The sequence below is a fragment of the Martes martes genome (genome assembly GCF_963455335.1).
Source record: "Martes martes genome assembly, chromosome: 8".
Classification (NCBI taxonomy): domain Eukaryota; kingdom Metazoa; phylum Chordata; class Mammalia; order Carnivora; family Mustelidae; genus Martes; species Martes martes.
The window spans coordinates 31,397,193-31,416,485 of record NC_137895.1 but is presented as its reverse complement, the minus strand read 5'-3'; the positions used below and the strand labels follow the sequence as shown (position 1 = coordinate 31,416,485).

The following is a 19,293-nucleotide window of genomic DNA, read 5'->3' as shown; positions in this document are numbered from 1 at the left end:
ATGAGAAAAAGTTGATTAATGTATGGGCTACACAGAAGAACAGTTCAGAAAACCAACAGTTCAGAAAACCCCTAACAAGCAATTCTATTACTGTATATCACAGTGATTATTAAGAAATCCGTAAGTCTGCTATGTTTTATTGGGTCAACTAAACAGACAATCCTCTAAGAACTTATTTCTAACCTTTAGGTGGCATCAATCCATACTTTTTCACCACAAAAATTGTATGGATAAATCACTTTTACAAGATTATATTAAATTATATTTAAAAAAGATATATCAAGAAAAGGCATGTTTTTCCTTACAAATCAATTTATAACAATAGTTTATAGCAACAACACCTTATAATCATTGATGTCTACTTAAAATTTACCAACTCCTATTTCTAAGAGAACAATGGACAAAATAAAATTATTAGGATATAAGAGGACATTGACCTAGAGAACACAAAGGTAGTAAAAGCTTCTGGGAATCAGGGATGGGACAGTTACAACACTTAGGCAGCAGATTTGTATAAGTTTACTGACAGGTGAGGCAAAATAAGAAACATTGTTTTCTGACAGGAATTAAAATCATCTGCGAAAAATTTTTTCCTCAAACTAAATTTAAGTGACTGCTGCATGAATTATTTTATACGTAACAAGGAATAACATAAAAAGTACTAACTATATTTGTATAAAAGATGAAATGTCATACTTTAAAATATACATTGATTTATAAAATGCTGGCATTAACACAACATCTTAAGAAACTATATTTTTTTACATGTAAGTATTTATTGCACAAAGCAAGGTACTTCTGAATACAAGAAATTTGAAATTTAAAGATGTGATGACAACACGAATAGTGATATAAAGCCTTAGCAGTATGTATATATCAATTCTCACATAAAACATATAAATTGATAATTATCACTATAAAAAGTATAATCAGTTGTTTTTTAGGTAACTCAATCAGTTAAAATTCATTGAGGAAAGTGTGTCTTACTTGTTCATTAACCTTCTTCTCTTTCTCTAATTCCTTTTCCATGTCCTCCAATTCTCTATCTTTTTGTTCCAACTGTTTTTCAAGTTGGCGAATTTCATCACGTAAAAACCGAGTGTCACGTCCACCTGCAGACTGCTGGGCCATCTTAAAGTAATAAACCAAAAGTATAAATCAATCCCATTATAATTAGAGAATCAACAACAAATTGACTTTATATTTGTATTACAATCAGCACCAGATATTTAAAATCATGTTAGCCTAAGAACCTGTTTTTAAAATTGTTTACTTAAGCTTTAGTCTGCAGACTGACATGCCCTTAAGCTTTTTCTGAGCCACCCACATCTAGGAATTGAATGTCAATCACTCAGCCTCAATTATAACCACTAAGCCACAGATACCAGACTAAACTGCACAAGCAGAGAACACAGGCAATGAACTAGGAAGCCTTGTCTTCAGCATCAGAACTCTGAAATCAGGCTACAAACCAGCAGGGATTCCACCCAGTCATTGACTTCTGGTGCTTTTTTTTTTTTTTTTTTTTTTTTTAACATTTTTACTTATTTATTTGAGAGAGAGCATGAGTGAGAGAGAGAGGGAGAGAGAACCTGAAACAGACTCTGCACTGAGCACAGAGCCCAACACAGGGCTTGATCCCACAGCCATAAGATTATGACCTGAGCCAAAACCAAGAGTCGGACATTTAACTGACTGAGCCACCCAGGGACCCTGACTTCTGGTGCTCTTTACCTGCCCTTTTCCTCATATTCTATTTAAATCAGTGCTGTCCAACAGGACTTTCTAGGATAATGGAAATGTTCCTGCACGCCTGAATACTGTAGCCACTATCTACAAGTGGTTTTGAGCACTTGAAATGTGGCTACTGCAACTAGAGAACTGAATTTTTAATTTTTTCGTAATGAATTTAAGTCTAAATAACCACAAGTGATTAGTGCTACTGTACTGGATGGCTCAGGCTAAGATTACCTGGAAAATCTTGTGCCAGATTGGGGTACCTGGCGGGTTCAATAGGTAGAGCGTTCAACTCTTGATCTCAGGGTCATGAGTTTGAGTCTCATGTTGAGGGTAGACTTTAATTAAAAAAAAAAAATCTTGTTGCAGATTAAATCCATTTCACTTCATATTCCTGTTATTTGGGGTCGAGGTCCAAAATAAGTCCTTTATTATCTACCTGTCTTATATTCATGTCTTTACCATACAGTTGTTACTTCTACATATTAAGTAGATTTTTCTTATTCTTTTCCTCCTTCAGAAAACCTTCCTTTGTGCTCTTAAAAATCTTTCAAGATAAATTAATATTTTATACTCTTAGCTCTTTTACTGAATTATGGTCTCCATCTCCCCTCCTTAGCTGCAATTTGGTTTCCTTAGTATACTAAATCCTTTGGAACTCTTTTAATTGGGAGATGCTCATTCTTTCACATCCCAAGAACTCATGGGCAAGGGAAGGTCCTGATTTACTTCAACCTGCAACTTCCAGGCTATCATTCCTCTACCATGTTGTGAAAACTCCAGCTGCTATGAATTCCACATGACATCCAGCTATCCAATCCCTACCTACTCATGGTAACAGCAAACTACTAACTTACTATTTGCTCCCTCTCAACTGAGAATTCTTGGCACATGGCTCATAGTGTTCCACCAAAAACCCCCTGAGCAGTTTCCACATCCATAGAACTTTCATTCTAGTCTCTCTCTCTCTCTTTTTACATGTTTCTTGAATTCACTATAACCTCCCATTCTCAATGCCCACATCAGAACCTTGTCCCAGCAGAAACATTTTCTCATGATTCCTTAGTATAAATGCCCTCTGACCTCATAGGACTCTCTGATCCCTTGACTCCTCTCTAGCCTCTCCTATCATTCAAGTCTTGATTTACCCATTCAGCTGAGATTTCATAATAATCACTTATCACTTCAACCACTTTCTTACCAATATCTCCCACTTCCCTGTCCTTCTATTCTACAGTAGTTGCTTGGATAAACACTAACAGAATCAATCCAACTTCATAATTCATTTAGTAAGTATATATTGAGAATGGTTGATATTTTTCTAGAAGATAGATATTCAGTATAGAATATCTAAATAACTCAAGCTAGTTCATAGAGTTAGTAAGTAAAAGAATCAGGATTTATTCAAATTGTCTGAGTCTAGATCCCTTAATCTCCAGCTCATTCCCCACTATATTTCAAGCTTAAGCTTTGTTAAACTTTCTTCAACTTTGACTATATATCTTCCACTCTTATTTTTGGCAAATGGGCCTTCCCTCTAACCTTTCAACTTCCAGGTTCTACATAAAAGCTTCTGTACACATCCATATTTCCTACTACAAAGGAAGAAGGTCTTTTCTCCTCTTAAAGACTAATTCATTTGTATCACATTCCTTCCCACATTCTCAGGAACGTCAATGTACTCAGTTCCTTAACAATATATTCATATTTTGGCTCTTAGCTTTCTCAAAAGCTACTTCTTCTACCATATCCTTCCATCACTATTCCTCAAATTCCCATGTGCCTCCACTCCAGCTCAGTTACTAGTAATCTTCTGTATACCTTTCTAGACTCTAAGCTTCAGGTTACTGAATGTTCTTTTGTTTTTTTAGATTTACTTTTTTTTAATATTTAGATTTATTATTTTTTATATTTATTTATTTGACAGAGAGACAAAGAGAGAACACCAGCAGGGGGAGCAGCATGCAGAGGGGGAGGAAGAAGTAGGCTCCCGGCTGAGCAGTGAGCCTGATGTGGGGCTCGGTCCCTGAGCCAAAGGCAGCTGTTTAATCTACTGAGCCACCTAGGTACCCCTCCTGAATGTTTTTATTTTGTTCACAATTGGATGCTCAATCCTAAGAATTTATATAACATGTAAAATATATGTTGAACAAACAACTAATTAGGAACACAGTATCATTCTTGTGAATTTTTCCAAGCAATAAAAGATTTTGAAAACAGTAATTCAACGTAATAAAATTAACAAGTGCACACTAGTAATACAAAAGGACATACCTCCAGTTCATTTTCCAGTTTCATTACTTTAGTTTTTAATTGATTTTCTATTTAAAAAAAAGTTTCAGTTAGATTTATCTCAAAACAAATTTTTAAATAAACTTCAAAGTAAAAAAATTATTATTTTTAAAGATTCAATCATGATTATAATAAGGTAATGTAAGAAAAAATAACTTTTATACCTCATCCATGAAACAAGAGTTCTACAAATGTCTTTCAAAATAAAGTGAGTGTATAAATATTATGGAGTATACTAAACAGAATCCCCTATTTAACATCATGATAAACTTTTCTAGGGCATTTACCAAATTTTGCTTGTTCTTCTCCAGCTTTTTCAACTTCCTCCAAAGCTAGCTCTACTTCTTGAGCTTTCATCTAAACATAAAAAGAAAGGTTATTTCAATATGCCTTTACATAAGCACTGAAAATGAGGATTTTTTTTTTTTCATTTGCTTTCCCAGTATTTAGTGCATTCAATCCCTGGGATATGGAGACTTTCAGTAAATATTTGTTGAATGAATAGATGATGTTCTTACTTAAGGATATAATTCCTAGATTCCTAACAGCTTGAAATATCTTTGATTCCTCTTTTTCCTTCTAGTCTTATATCTAGTAGTGTAACTTTTCCCTTTGTAATGTTTTCTATTATTTTTTTCTATTACAAGTGTTATTATTTTATTATATATATTATTATTATTATAATATCTAACCTTCTTCACAACGTTGTCTAAATAGCTTCAATTTCTTTCAGTTTATTAACATATCTACTTCAGCCTTGTTGAGGCATAGTTTACCCTAGTTCAGCCATACTTTTGTATTTACCAATTGTGGCTCAAAAACCTCTAATGGATCCTCATTGCTGATAGCATAAAATACACCTGTAACACCCTTGACAGCTATACCCAACATTTGTTTCCTCTATAACCTACTAACAATTTTCTGCACCTGTCTCCTCAACTGTAATGAATAAGCATATTTTCTATTCCAAGTTTTATTTAAGGTGATTTCCAGCTTTAGAAGCTTTTTAAAATTTACCACTGATTTTCATTTACCTAAAATTACTCATCAGTCTTTGCCCCTTATGAAGCCTTCTCTCACCTAAACCTTTTCCCCTCCCAATAAATCCCTATACGACTTGTTCACATTTTTCATTCTGACTTCAGGATTATGTTAACATAATTACAAAAGACCTCGCTATGTTATTTTTAAAAATACCCATTCTGTTTCTCTTAAACATTCTTTTAGGAACTTCAGAGCAGAAACCAGCAATGTTTTGCTCACTAAAATTTTCAATCTACACTTGAGATCTCATTTTTGAGTGATTTTGATATTACAAAGAATTTTCGAAAAGATTAACCTATTTAAGAACAGTTCCTTGAACGTCCTCTAATAGTCAAAACCATTATTAAAACCTACTGAATACAAACCTTCATTAGTGATTGAGTAATTCTGAAAAGGTGTATCACATTTTCTTGACTTTCAGTTTTTAGCTCACTTATTTCCACCTAAGTAAAAAGAAAAGCAACTATGTTTTATAATCCTTGGGCAAAATATAAAAACTCTTCCATTTGTAACATTCATTGACTTCAGGAACAACTTAGATTAATCATAGTTGTGTGTATACATGTGTGTGCGTATTGTTTATCAATTAAGCACCTTGGATAAGGAAATCAATAAATTATCTGCCAGTTCTTCTTGACGAGGCAGGTCATCTGGGTCAACTTTTATTATTTCTTTCCAGTTTATATTAGGTGGCATCTTGAAATCTTTCACTGTGCTTTACCTTCTGTAACAAAACAGGTGGGTATTAGCATTTTCAAGGTAAACAGCGTTACTATTTTTATAGATTACATCATTATAACTCTCTATGGTGTTAGCAAAGAGTTATGGCTCTTTGTGTAACAGATAAGTGGGCAAAATAGCCTTGATCAAAATTATAGCAGCTGGCACAAAACAACAAATACTGAACCGGCTGAATAAACTACGACGGATTCTCTCATACAACTCATCTAGGTAAGAACTAAGATTCTGAGCCCCCTTCTCCACGCCCCCTTACCACTGAGGCGCGCGAACACCTAAAGGTGCCAAACGCGGGGGTACTTGGAAAGCTGAAAATGAACTCTGATTCGGTGAAGCAGGAACTGGGAGTAAAAAGAAAAGGTGTGGGGGGAAAAAACGACTGAAATGAAAGCAGGTAGGCCAGGGAAACCGGGGCTGAAGACAGGAGAAGGCAGACGGATTGCGGACCAAAGACTGAGGGTTGGGGAAAATAGGCTGTTACATTAGGGCCCTGAGGCTTAAAGAACCTGCTTGGGAAGAAAGCAGCTGCTCCTGCTCACCAAGATCCACCCACCTAACCGAGCCTGGCAACCAGCAGAGGCCCCTTATCTGCCGCACGGACCAAGGTCAGCCCTGCTGCCACGCCTGACCGCTCCCCACCGCGGTTCTGCCCGGACTCTGGATCCCGCCAACAGCTCCCGTGCAGGCAAGAGCGGCGCGGCTGCTAGGCGACACCATTCCCCACCCAGCCACGGACGGCACAAGGCCCCGGATGCAAGGGAAGCCTACATTTCACGACCTTGGGTGATGCTTTGCGTTTAGATTCTCCTGCAGGGTCCCTCGGACTCTCTGTTAAAGACGGGGAGAAAGGGAGGGATAAGGACTCCAAATCCCAGAGTGCAGTTCTGTCTGGAGTCTTTTGCATGCTGGGAACTGAAGTCTCTGAAAAGTGGAGGTAGGCCGTTCCCGGCGTGCAATGCGGGAGGCTGCGACGGTACCGGGGTGGTGGGGGGACGACCCAGAGGCGGGAGGCGCAGTGGCTGAGGCGCGTCTGCGCCGGTGATCTGAATGAGGTAGACCATGACTGTGACTTTGGTGGCGTCACCAGCTGGGCCGCTTTTCTTGGGATTTCTCTAAGCCATCTGCTGGTGGAACCGCTCCCAGGTGAGGTCGGGCTGTGGGTCAGCGACGGGGGAGGAGTTGAGGGGAGCGGTCCCGGCTTAATGAAGCTCGTGCTGTTGGCGCGGGAGGAGTCGGTCCAGGTCTGAAGAGGTGAGAAGACCCCCTTTTCTTGGGCGTTTGCACACGTTCCACGGGTGCTGCCCTCTGTAAGAAGAAAAAGAAAGTTTTAGTTCTTTGCTCTCAGAATCTACTCCGTACAGTGAAGTGGGGCCGCACGGCCAAGATCATGGTTTCGGGTTGAGTGAAGAATTGAGAAGAGGACATATTCTCTTCTGCCCGCCTTACCTGTAGCACCGTAGCCTTCGCGGATTGGAGGACTTGAAGATTGGAGAACTGGTATACAGTGGAGGTTCTAGAAAGGAGTGTTTAGAATTTCCCCAGCCTAATGCTAGGGTGGAGAGACAAGGGGCCTCAGTACTCACCAGCCTAGATGCTGTCACTTCCTTGGTTACCGAGGATGCCCTCATATGAAAGCGTTTCTCAGGTGTTTACAGTTCTTTCGGTCAAGTTTTGTTCATGCCGCTGTGCTTAGACCTTCATGAATTTGATACACTACTAGATAACTTTGTTACGACGCTGTCGACTTGAAATCTAAATGACATTTTCAACTGCTGAACCAGTGCCTCCTTTTTTTTTTTTAAGGACTTTTTCTTAACGTATAATTGATAGAAGTTTTCCTTCTGAAAATATGGTTTCTTTCCTAACCAAGTATTTGGGTAAAACAAAAAATTAAAGGTATTGATTTAGTGAGCTAGATTTTAAAGACGTTCATCAGATTTGTAGGAATGATAATTTTGTTGTATCCTTTACTGAGATTATATGCCACATACTGTTCATTATTTTTTTAAACCATGCTGATATTACATCCCCAGAACTTATTTGTCTTGTAACTCTTAAGTTTGTACCTTTTGATCAGTCTCTTTGTTTCTGTGAGTTTTGGGGGTGTTCTGTTTTGTTTTTGTTTTTTATATTCTGCATGTGAGATACATACAGTACTTGTATTTTTCTGTCTGGTACTTAGCATAATGCTCTCAAGATCCATCCATGTTGTCCCAGATGGCAAGATTTCATTCTTTTGCATGGTTTAATAATCCATTGTATGTACCACATTTTCTTTATTCATTTGTCAATGGCCACTTAAATTATTTCCATGTCTCGGCTACTGTAAATAGTTATGCAGTGGATACAGGGGTGCAGATATCTCATGCACATAGTGATTTCGTTTCCTTCGGATATATACCCAGAGATAGAATTGCTGGATAATATGATAGTTCTGTTTTTAATTTTGAGTAATTTCTGTAACTGTTTTCCATAGTGACTACATTAGTTGCCATTCCCACCAGCAGTGCACGAGTGTTCCCTTTTCTCCCCAGCCTCGCTAACCCTTTTTATCTCTTGTCTTTTCAATGACAGTAAACTGACAGGTGTGTGGTGATCCCTCATGGTTCTGATTCACATATCCCTGATTAGTGATGTTGAGCACCTTTTCATGTAACTGTTGGCCATTTGTATGTCTTTGGAAGAAGTTCCTCTCTCTGTTTTTAAATCAAATTATTTCCTTTTTTGCTGTTGAGTTGTTGAGTTCCTTACATATTTTGGATATTAACCCCTTATCAGATATATGATTTGCAGGTATTTTCTCCCTCCTATAGGTTGTCTTTTCATTTTGATGATAGTTTCCTTTGTTGTGTAGAAGCTTTTTAGTTTAACATACTCCCACTTGTTTATTTTTGCTTTTTGCCTTGGCTTTTGGTTCCAAATCCAGAAAGTCATTGTCAGCAAGCATGTGGGTCTCCAGTTTGTCTAGCACCATTTATTAGACTCTCCTTTCTTCGTTGTATATTCTTGGTATTTGGTCTGTTTTGTTCCATTAACCGTGTGTTTTATGCAAATGCCATTCTCTTATGATTACTATAACTGTGTCACTCTATCACTTAATCTTCATAACAGTCCAGTGAAGTGGGTGCCTATATCATCCTTATTTTCCAACCAAGTTGTAAAACTGAGGCTTGGAGAGGTTAAGTACTGTGCTAAAACTTAAATGGTGTGATTGAAAATGGATTTTTCAGGCTGGAGGACATTCTGTTTAATGCCATACTGCCTCTTCGGGCATGCTAAGAACCAATATCTGTGAAGTGCTTGTTCTTCAGCCTTGCTGTCTATAGTAAATGTTATATTTTAATGATGAAATTTTGTTTACTTAGGAATTTGAATTATGTATTTTTCATGTTCAGTTTTAAATTCATAATTTAGCAAGGGAAGGAAGACATGAGATCTAATTTCTCTTATCACATGAGTCATATGCTAAAAACTTCATGTTTACTTTCGTCATAAGAATCTGTTTTTACTGCAGCACCTTGTTTTTCTTGGTTTTCATTTGTTATAACTATCCTATATATTCATTTACTAGTTTTGTTTTGTCTGTATTGGTCTTTACTGCCCCTTACTTCCCCTGTTGTTCATATTTATATTCCCAGCAACTCAAGATACCTGGTATAATGATGAATTTTATTTCCATTTTTCAGAAGTGGAAATAGATTCAGAGAAGCTAAGTTATTTCCTAATAATTAATGAATCTCAGTTGTAACCCAGATCTCAATTGCAGTCCTGACTTAAATTTCAGTCTTTTACTTATTCTAACAGTATTTTTGAGCTTGTACACTGTGCTAGTGTTGGTTCATAACCTCCTTGGGAGCTTCCCAGATAAAATCTGAAACTGGCTACTGAATGTGGAGGGCCCAGAGACCAAAGAAATGGGAAGGCCACTCCAGCTTGGTAGGTGGCAGTTTCACTAAGCAAAGGGGTCTTTCCTAGGAGGCTTGTCTTTGGCAGCCAGAAGAATAATGGATCCCTGCACCCACCACACAAATCTTAAAAGTTTATGTAGAAAGAGGCCTTAACTGGGTTTAGTCAAGTGTACCATGCAAGTGTTCTCAACACCATATCATTATCTCAAGGCTATGTGGTTGCAGCAGCCTTGGGGAGCAGGAAAAGCAAACAGAACCACATTCCAAGGGGAGGGGATAAGGAGACTTAGATCACCTGGGTCCAGTTTATAGATCAACTGGCAGTCTTTTCAGTGAACTGCCACAACAGCTATATGTGGGGGATACAATAGGACACAAGTTTGTGGTGGTCTAGGTCCTAGTGCGTTGTGGTAAGTTTGTACCTAACTGTGAATCAAGAAATTTAATCCAAGTTCTAGTTCAAACACTCACTATGTAATTTCGAGGAAAGTTGCTAAAACTCACTGTTACTTTTCATCACATTTTCTGCATCAGTCAATTTTCACCAAGAGAAGAGATTTATGTGATAATTTTATAAGTGGGCGTATTAAAGGAACACTTGCCTGGACCTGCCTTCTTTCTTCTTCCTGGTTTTATGAGCAGTTTTATCTGACCAAAATCATCTCACAACAAAGGCTTCCCTTTTACTACCTTTATTCCCTATATCAGGCAACTTATTTTATTTAAATGTTACTTCCATTCCCTTTTTAGCTGCCTTATGGAGAAAATGAATGGTAACTTATTTTTCCAGCATCTGTAATAAAACATGGCCATGAGAAATTTAGTATCCACTGTGTGTAATAAATGTTTTGTTTTGTTTGTTCTCCTGGAGAGGATTCAGTGTGCAACAAGCAGATACTTGTTTTTGACACTAGACTGGAAAGATTAGGAGGAACAAGTGTGAATGCAGACTTCACAAACTTTATGTGCTTTAAAAAAGTCATGAAATATAGATTATTCTTACTGAAGAAGATAACATCATGAAATTATTTTATGGAGGGAACTTTACTTTCCAGGCTAAATAGTCCCAGATTCATTCAAAAGTTTCCTATAGGTTTATTTTTTCCACAATTATACTGTTGGATTTTTAGGAAAAGGGGTTCATGGTACAATTTTGCTGAAGGAAGTATATTAAGTTTTGTATCTCTGTGTTGTAGCTCTTAAGTGGTCTTCCATTGCATTTAGGTTGTTTGCACGTATGTAGTGACATGCCATTGTTGTAAGTAAGCACAGATCAGTTGCATTCACTCAGTTTATGAGCCTGTGTTGAATATGTTTATGTGGCTAGAAGAAGTACTGGAATTTGCCTTAGTCTATTCATATTGCTTTAACAGAATACTCTGTACTACGTGGTTTATAAAAACAGGAATTTATTTCTCACAGTTCTGGAGACTAGGAAGTACCAAGATGAAGGCATGAGCATTTTCAGTGTCTGATGAGGGCCCACTTCCTAGTTCATGGGTAGTGTCTTTACTGTTTCCTCACATGGCAGTGTTCATATCGCTCTAACAGAATACCCTATATTAGGTGGTTTATAAAGCAGGAATTTATTTCTCACAGTTTTGGAGACTAGAAAGTACTAAGATCAAGGCATGAGCATTTTCAGTGTCTCATAAGGGCCTTCCTGGTTCATGGATACTGTTTTTACTATTTCCTCATATGGCAGAAAGGACAAAAGATCTCTCTCAGGCCTCTTTGGTAAGGACACTAATCTCATTTGTGAAGACCCATCCTCATGACCTAATCACCTTTTAAAAGTCCCACCTTCAAATACCACATTGAACATTAGGATTTAACATGAATTTTAAGAGTACACAAACATCTACTCTATATCATTCCCACAGCTAACATTTAATACTGATGTGGTACATTGTTACAGTAGTGGCCCCCAGTGAATCATGCCTCCCTCTATATATTCCTTTATGTAAACCTTTCTGTTTCCCTTTACTTCTACCCTTACAAGTAGTTCTTTTGGGCAGAACCTAAAATGACTCCATAGCTGAGCTCATGACATCCATGAGAACTACTAGCTCTCATTCCCTTTCTCTCGTAATATGCTCCCTTGGATATTCTTTAAAAATTCTATGATCTTAGCCCTTGTATAACCTCTCCTTCAGTGACTGTGGTTTAACCTTGCTTGATTGGGGGGGGGGGGTACACACACACACACACACATATGTATATATTTATATGCCTTAAGTAAAGATGTGAAAAGAGTTTATGCACTGGGACTTGCCCCCCTTCTCTCCTGAGATCACCATTTAAGGAAGTTTAGGTTAACCTACTAGAGGATATGACCATATGTAGCAGAAACTAGCTTTCCAACCTAAGACCTCTACACTTTAGCAATTTTTATTTAAATTCTAATTAGTTAACATACAGTGCAATGTTGATTTCAGGAGTGGAATTCAGTGATTCATCATTTACATACAATACCCAGTGTTCATCGTATCAAAAGCCTTCTTTTTTTTTTAAATAAAGATTTTATTTGTTTATTTATGTGACAGAGAGATCACAAGTAGGCAGAGAGGCAGGCAGAGAGAGAGAGAGAGAGAGAGAGAGGAGGAACAGGCTCCCTGCTGAGCAGAGAGCCCGATGCGTGACTCTATCCCAGGACCCTGAGATCATGACCTGAGCCAAAGGCAGAGGCTTAACCCACTGAGCCACCCAGGCCCCCCAAGAGCCTTCTTTAATACCCATGACCCATCTAGTCTATGCCCCACCCACCTCCCTCCATCACCCCTCAGTTCTAAGAGTCTCTTATGGTTTGTCCCTCTCTCTTTCTTTTTTCCCCCTTCTCATATGTTCATTTGTTTTGTTTCTTAAGTTCTGTGTATGAGTGAGATCATGCAGTATTTGTCTGTCTTTGACTGACTTATTTTACTTCATATAATACACTTTATCCATACATATGGTTGCAAATGGCAAGATTTCATTCTTTTTGATGACTGAGTAATATTCCATTGTGTGTATATATACACACACCACATCTTCTTTATCCATTCATCAATTGATGGACACTTGGGTTCTTTCCATAGTTTGGCTCTTGTTGATAATGCTGCTGTGAACATCAAGATGCATGCACACCATTAAAACTGTATTTTCGTACCCTTTGGGTAAATATCTAGTAGTGCAATTGCTGGATCATAGGGTAGTTCTATTTTTAACTTTTTGAGGAACCCCCGTACAGTTTTCCAGAGTGGCTGTACCAGTTTGCATTCCCACAAACAGTGTAAGAAAGATCCCCTTTCTCCATATCCTTGCCAACATCTCTTGTTTCCTGTATTGTTAATTTTAGCCATTCTGAGAAGTGAGGTTGTGTCTAATCATGGTTTTGATTTGTGCTTCCCTGATGATGAGTGATGTTGAGCATCTTTTCATGTGTCTGTTGGCCATCTGGATGTTGTCTTTGAAAAATGTCTATTCATGTCTTCTGCCCATTTCTTAACTGCATTACTTGTTTTTTGGGTGTTGATTTTGGTAAGTTCTTTATGGATTTTGGATACTAATCCTTTATGTCATTTGCAAATATCTTGTGCCATTCCACAGGCTTTTAGTTTTGTTGATTGTTTCTTTGGCTGTGCAGAAGCTTTTACCTTGATGAAGTCCAGTGGTTCATTTTTGCTTTTGTTACCCTTGCCTCCAAAGATGTGTGTAGTATGTTGCTACAGCTGAGGTCAAAGAGGTTGCTGCTTGTGTTCTTCTCTAGGATTTTGATGGCTTCCTGTCTCACATTTAGGTCTTTCATCCATTTTTTAATTTATTTTTGTATATGGGTAAGAAAGTGGTCCAGTTTCGTTCTTACACATGTTGCTGTCCCATCTTCCCAACACCATTTGTTGAAGAGACAATCTTTTTTCCATTGGATAGTCTTTCCTGCTTCATTGAAGATTAGTTGACCATAGAGTTATGAGCCCATTTTAGGTTTCTCTTATCTGTTCCATTGATCTATGTGTCTTTTTTTTGTGCCAGTACCATACTGTCTTGATGATTATAGCTTTGTAATATAGACTGAAGTTTGGAATGGTGGTGCCTCCAGCTTTGCTTTTCTTTTTCAAGGTTGTTTTGGCTATTTGGGGTCTTTTGTGATTCCATACAAATTTTTGGATTGTTCTAACTCAGTGAAAAAGCTGGTGGTTTTTTTGATAGGGTTTTCATTAAATGTACAGATTACTTTTGGTAGTACAGATATTTTAACAGTGTTTTTCCAATCTGTGATCATGGAATGCTTTTCCATTTCTTTGTGTCCTCTTCAATTTCTTTCATCAGTGTCATATAGTTTTTTAGAGTACAGATCTTATACCTCTCTGGTTACGTTTATTCCTAGCTATCTTGTGGTTTTTGGTGCAATTGCAAATATGATAGATTCCTTCATTTCTTTTTCTGCTTTAGTATTGGTGTATTGGTGTATTTAGTATTGGTGTATAGAAATCAAACAGATTTCTGTATGTTGACTTTATATCCTGCAACGGTGTGTATTTGTTCTTGAAATCTTTTGGTGCAGTCTTTGAGTTTTCTACATGAAGTATCATGTTGTCTGTGATAATGAGAGTTTGACTTCTTCCTTGCCAATTTGGATGCCTTTTATTTCTTTTTGTTGTCTGATTGCTGAGGCTAGAACTTCCTGTACTATGTTAAATAACAGTAGTAAGAGTGGACATCCCCATCTTGTTCCTAACCTTAAAATAAAAGCTCTCAGTTTTTCCCCACTGGGGATGATGTTAGCTGTGGGTCTTTCGTATATGGCCTTTATGATGTTGAGGTATGTTCCCTTTAACTGTACTTTGTTGAGGGCTTTTATCAAGAATGGATGTTGTATTTTTGTGCTTTTTCTGCATCTATTGACAGGATCATATGGTTTGGTTTTTTTGTGTTTTTTTTTTAAGATTTTATTTATTTATTTGACACAGAGAGAGAGATCACAAGTAGGCAGAGAGGCAGGCAGAGAGAGGGAGGGAAGCTGGCTCCCTGCTGAGCAGAGAGCCCAATGCGGGGCTCGATCCCAGGACCCCGAGATCATGACCCAAGCTGAAGGCAGAGGCTCAATCCACTGAGCCACCCAGGTGCCCCAGGATCATATGGTTTTTATCCCCTTTTTTTAATCCTTTCTTTTATTAATGTGGTGTATCACCTCTATTGATTTGTGAATATTGAACCATTCCTGCAGCTCAGGAATAAATCCCATGCAATTGTGAATAATTCTTTTAACATACTGTTGACTTCAATTTGCTAGTATCTTGTTGAGAATTTTTGCATCCATGTTCATCAGAGATATTGGCCTGTAATTCTCCTTTTTAGTGGAGACCCCCTACACTTTAGATTTCCTGCTTTAATCAAGCAGGATAACTATAAGCAATAGGGACCCCAGGCACAACCAGCAACAGTAATATATATGTATAGTTATACATTTGTATGTGTATACATATACATACATATACTTGTGTATATGTATCAAATAAAGATATTTATATCAAGGAATGGACTTAAAAAATTATGGGGCTGGTAAATTCAGAATTTGTAGATGTAGAGTTTATAGATGTAGAGTAGGCTGGAAAAGTGGAAACTCTCCAGCAGGATCTGATGCTGCAGTCTTGAGGTAGAAATTCTTTTTAGGGAAACTTCAGTTTTGCTCTGAAGGTAATTTAGCTGATTAGATGAGGTCCATCCACATTATGGAATATAATCTTTATTTAAAGTCATTGGATTGTAAACGTTAACCACATCTACAAAATACTTTCATACCAACACCTTGATTAGTATTTGATACTACTCTCGCCTAGCCAAGTTGATACATAAAGCTAACCATAACAGTACTCATCATGAATAGTAAGCATTTTATAATGCCATTCTTAAACCCCTCACCCATTCCAAGTTTGTAGAATTTTAAAGATAGCCCAAGGGAGTTTAATGATGAAACAAAGGGAGTGAGCTAGTTCTAGTGCATGCTTGCGAGCTCAGTTGTGGAGTCACCTGAGGTTCTGCCTGCAAAGCTACCTGTGGGAGTAGAGGATGGAAGTAGGGGTCATGATTGTAAATAGATCTCAGTGAATAAAAGCTGGATATCACGTTTCCAAGGAGGGACTAAGGGTCTTCCTTCTAATGAAGGAAGTTGAAATACAAATAAAAGGAACTTGAGGTGATGATTCCCAGTAGTATGGGGTTTTGCCCCATACATGTCAAGTAAGCATTTTTGTTTTCCTTTCTTTCACCATTTTGCTTTAATGCTATAGTGTCAAAAACTATGTTTAACAAGAATGTAAGGTACTCTCATATCTAAGGAAGGAAGAATAGAACCCCGTTCCATAACAAGAGGCTTCTTATTTGCAGTGATCCAGAACTTGGAGCAGAGGACAATCCCCAAAGTTAAATCAAGTTGAGAGTTTTGATTATTACGTTGGAATTGAGTGTTTCAGTTACTGACTGAACTGCATTGCAACTTAACGTGACTATATAACTCTTCATTAACTATTTAGAAATCCTGGGAACTGTCCAAGTTTCTTAAAGTTGCATTTTATAACCTTATGTTTTTTTAAGCCTTTAAATTCAACCTAAAAAAAACCCCTTATTTTATAAACTTATCCTTTTTCTCTATAACAACTCAAATTGAAAGGACTAAGTGCCTTAGTCAGCTACGTTTCAAAGTTGGTCAGGGCACCTGGGTGGCACAGTCAGTTAGGCATCCAAGTCTTGGTTTCCACTCAGGTTGTGATCTCAGGGTTATGGGATCAAGCCTGATGTGGAGTCTGCTTGTGACTCTCTCCCCCCGCTCTACCCCTTTGCCTCCCAACCCCCCACATGTGCGCACATGCTCTCTTTCTCTAAAATAAATAAATATGTCTTTTAAAAAATTGTTTAAATTCCCTTAATTTAAAATTGTATTTATGGGGGCGCCTGAGTGGCTCAGTCGGTTAAGCATCTGCCTTCAGCCAAGGTTATGATTCTGGAGTCCCAGGGATTGAGTCCCATTTGGGCTCCCTGCTCAGTGGGGAGTCTGCTTCTCACTCTCCCCCGGTCCCCCTCCCTGTCCCCTGCTCATGCTCTCTCTCTCTCTCTCTTTAATAAGTGGATAAAATCTTTAAAAAATTATATTTACAGTTTGAATGTATTCATTTGTATTCAAGGACTTCAGATACCTGACTTAAAAAGCAAAACTTTCTCAATACTTAAAACAATTTGTATAAACTAGTAAATTAAGCTTAAAACTATAGCAACTCCCAAGTCCTTACAGAGTTCCAATAATATTTGTAAACTTGGCTAAATTGTTATACTTTTCAACTAAAAAGTCTAAATCCACAAATTGCATGGTTTATCATTTAATATATGTTATATATTATTGTATCATATAAAATTGTACTTTATGATTTTGAAACTAATATACCAAGAGTCTACGGTGTATGTCAGAGTCTCTTAAACATGATTAGTACTGTAATAATCATATGTATATTGTTCCCCAATATAACTTTGAAGTAGTAGAGGTTTAATTTACTCTTTTTCTTCTACTAATTTTAATTTTTCCTGTGGTGAGAACACTTAAGCAAACAGTTTGACAAACAGCAGTTTAGGGTAAGAATGTCCCCAGATCAGGGTCCTGAGATTATATATGGGAGAGAGATTTGTGACCCATACACAGGACTTGATTTTCACCCACCTAGTGGTGGATGTCCTGAATTGTTTTGTTTTTCTAAATTACAATCACTCACACACACACCCACACACACATACACACACACAATGGGAGAGTGAAATGGTTCTTACACATTAGGTGCTCTGTTTAAATCTTCCTGAGAGTATTGCTCAAGAACCTTCTGACCTGTTCTAGTGTGGACTGGCTAGTGGACCTGCTTGCATGGTTCTCATTCTGGGTATTTCTTTTGTTGTCTTGCATCGGATCCCCTGTTTCCTGATTTCCCTCTCTTTCTGTTTCTTGGTATACTCCCTCATTTATTGGAATATGTCTTCTGTTAGTTTCCTGTGAAGAGGAGACACCAGAGATAAGGTTTTTGAGACCTTGAATATCTTCAGATATTTTTTGTTCTGGAAATTTGTGTTTATTAATATCAAATTTTAGGTTAGAAATTATTATCCCTCAGAAATTTGAAGCATTACTCCTTTTTTTTCCTGGATATCTCCCCCCCACCCCATCCCCCAGCTTCCAGTGTGAGTGGGAAAAAAGAGAGAGAGAGAGATTTGTTTGAATTCCTAATCTTTGCTATGAAACCTGCTTTCTTCCTTTCTGGAAGCTTTTAGAGGCCTCTTTTTTGTTTGTTTCCAGGGTTGTAAAATTTTACAAGATTCTGAGCCTAGTTGGTAAAAGATAACTGGAGGGTCTCAAAATACAGACTTTTAGTTAACCTTCATTTTCAGTTTGCTACCTTTGTTTTCACTTGTATCCCCTTTATCAGACACCCTGTGTTTCATCTATTTCCGAGAGGAAGTCTCTTGTCTTCTGCCGTGCTACAGGAGAAAAGGTTACTTGCCTGTACCCAATGACAAAGGAGTCTAAATTTTAACAAATACATCTGTTCCTTTTTCTTGAGATTCTTGTCACCAGTTTTGAGATTGATGCTGGCAGGGATGCAAAAAAACTTTTTAGCTTTGCCCCTTAAGCATAAGATACACTTTCCAGAGCTCTGTTGAATCACCACTAAACTTTTGTTTTTGGAGCTTCCAAAATCCAATGGTCTCTATCCTTGTGAATTTATTTATTTTTATTTTTATTTATTTATTTATTTTGCTTTTTGCCTTTTAGTACCTTGATTGTCATTTTAGTCTGTGATTGAGAAGACGTGAGGCAAATGCCTATTCAGTATCTCCAATCTTTAAACAACTGCCACTAATTTTTTTCTGGGATAAGGTGCAAGTTCATATTTAGAGATGATAAATCAGTTCTGGATTCAGATAAACTCTTAGATCATTTTTCTTTTACTTGAAAACTATTTCTTCAAAAGGTACAGCTTATTTCCCTTTGTAATTTCTAAGATTGGATTTTGCATTTCTTTAAGTATTATATTCTGAGGTTTTCTTATCTGATTCTAAACGTACTTTAATACTTTCTTATAGGCTTATGTGTGTCTGTATCCTTATATAAATCTTTCACCTGATTTTAAGTCTCTCTGCCCTCCCTACTGTATTCTTCTCTCATCTAGCAAGAACTCCTATAGATATATATCAGGTCTTAGATCTTCTGGCTCTTTAATTAGTTTCTTCTTGCTGCTGTAATAGATTACCACAAATAAAGTGACTTAACACAAATTTATTATTTTATAATTATGTAGGTGCAAAATAGGTTTCCCTAGACTAAAATTGAGAGTCAGTCAGTTGTGGTCACTTTAGAGGCTCTAATGAAGAATGTGTTTCTTTGTTTTTTTCCGGCTTTTGGAGGCCACCATCATTCCCTGCCTTGTGGTCCCAGCCTGCCATCACATCACTCCCATCTCTGCTTTCCTGACTCTCCTGCCTCCCTCTTTAACTTCTAAGGTCTCTTGTCATTGAATTGGCCCACCCAGATAATGAAGATATAATCCCCTCATCTCAA

The 19,293-nt window shown here is 37.5% G+C and overlaps 2 protein-coding genes across 2 annotated transcripts in view; one reads left to right on the top strand and one right to left on the bottom strand.

Annotated features, from left to right (window-relative positions):
* CEP290 (centrosomal protein 290) overlaps positions 1–6,620 on the bottom strand; it is a 97,944-nt gene extending 91,324 nt beyond the window's left edge. Inside the window, exons 1-6 of the mRNA XM_080810438.1 lie at positions 6,365–6,620; positions 5,668–5,797; positions 5,439–5,516; positions 4,317–4,386; positions 4,012–4,058; positions 988–1,131 (exon numbers count right to left, since the gene is read on the bottom strand). Coding sequence (XP_080666564.1) covers positions 988–1,131; positions 4,012–4,058; positions 4,317–4,386; positions 5,439–5,516; positions 5,668–5,769 — 441 coding nt within the window. The 5' untranslated portion in view covers positions 5,770–5,797; positions 6,365–6,620. The remainder of the gene's footprint in view (positions 1–987; positions 1,132–4,011; positions 4,059–4,316; positions 4,387–5,438; positions 5,517–5,667; positions 5,798–6,364) is intronic.
* A 145-nt stretch (positions 6,621–6,765) lies between these two features.
* Positions 6,766–19,293, top strand: part of TMTC3 (transmembrane O-mannosyltransferase targeting cadherins 3) — a 58,157-nt gene continuing 45,629 nt past the window's right edge. Inside the window, exon 1 of the mRNA XM_080811990.1 lies at positions 6,766–6,954. The gene's annotated coding sequence lies outside the window, so the exon portion shown is untranslated. The remainder of the gene's footprint in view (positions 6,955–19,293) is intronic.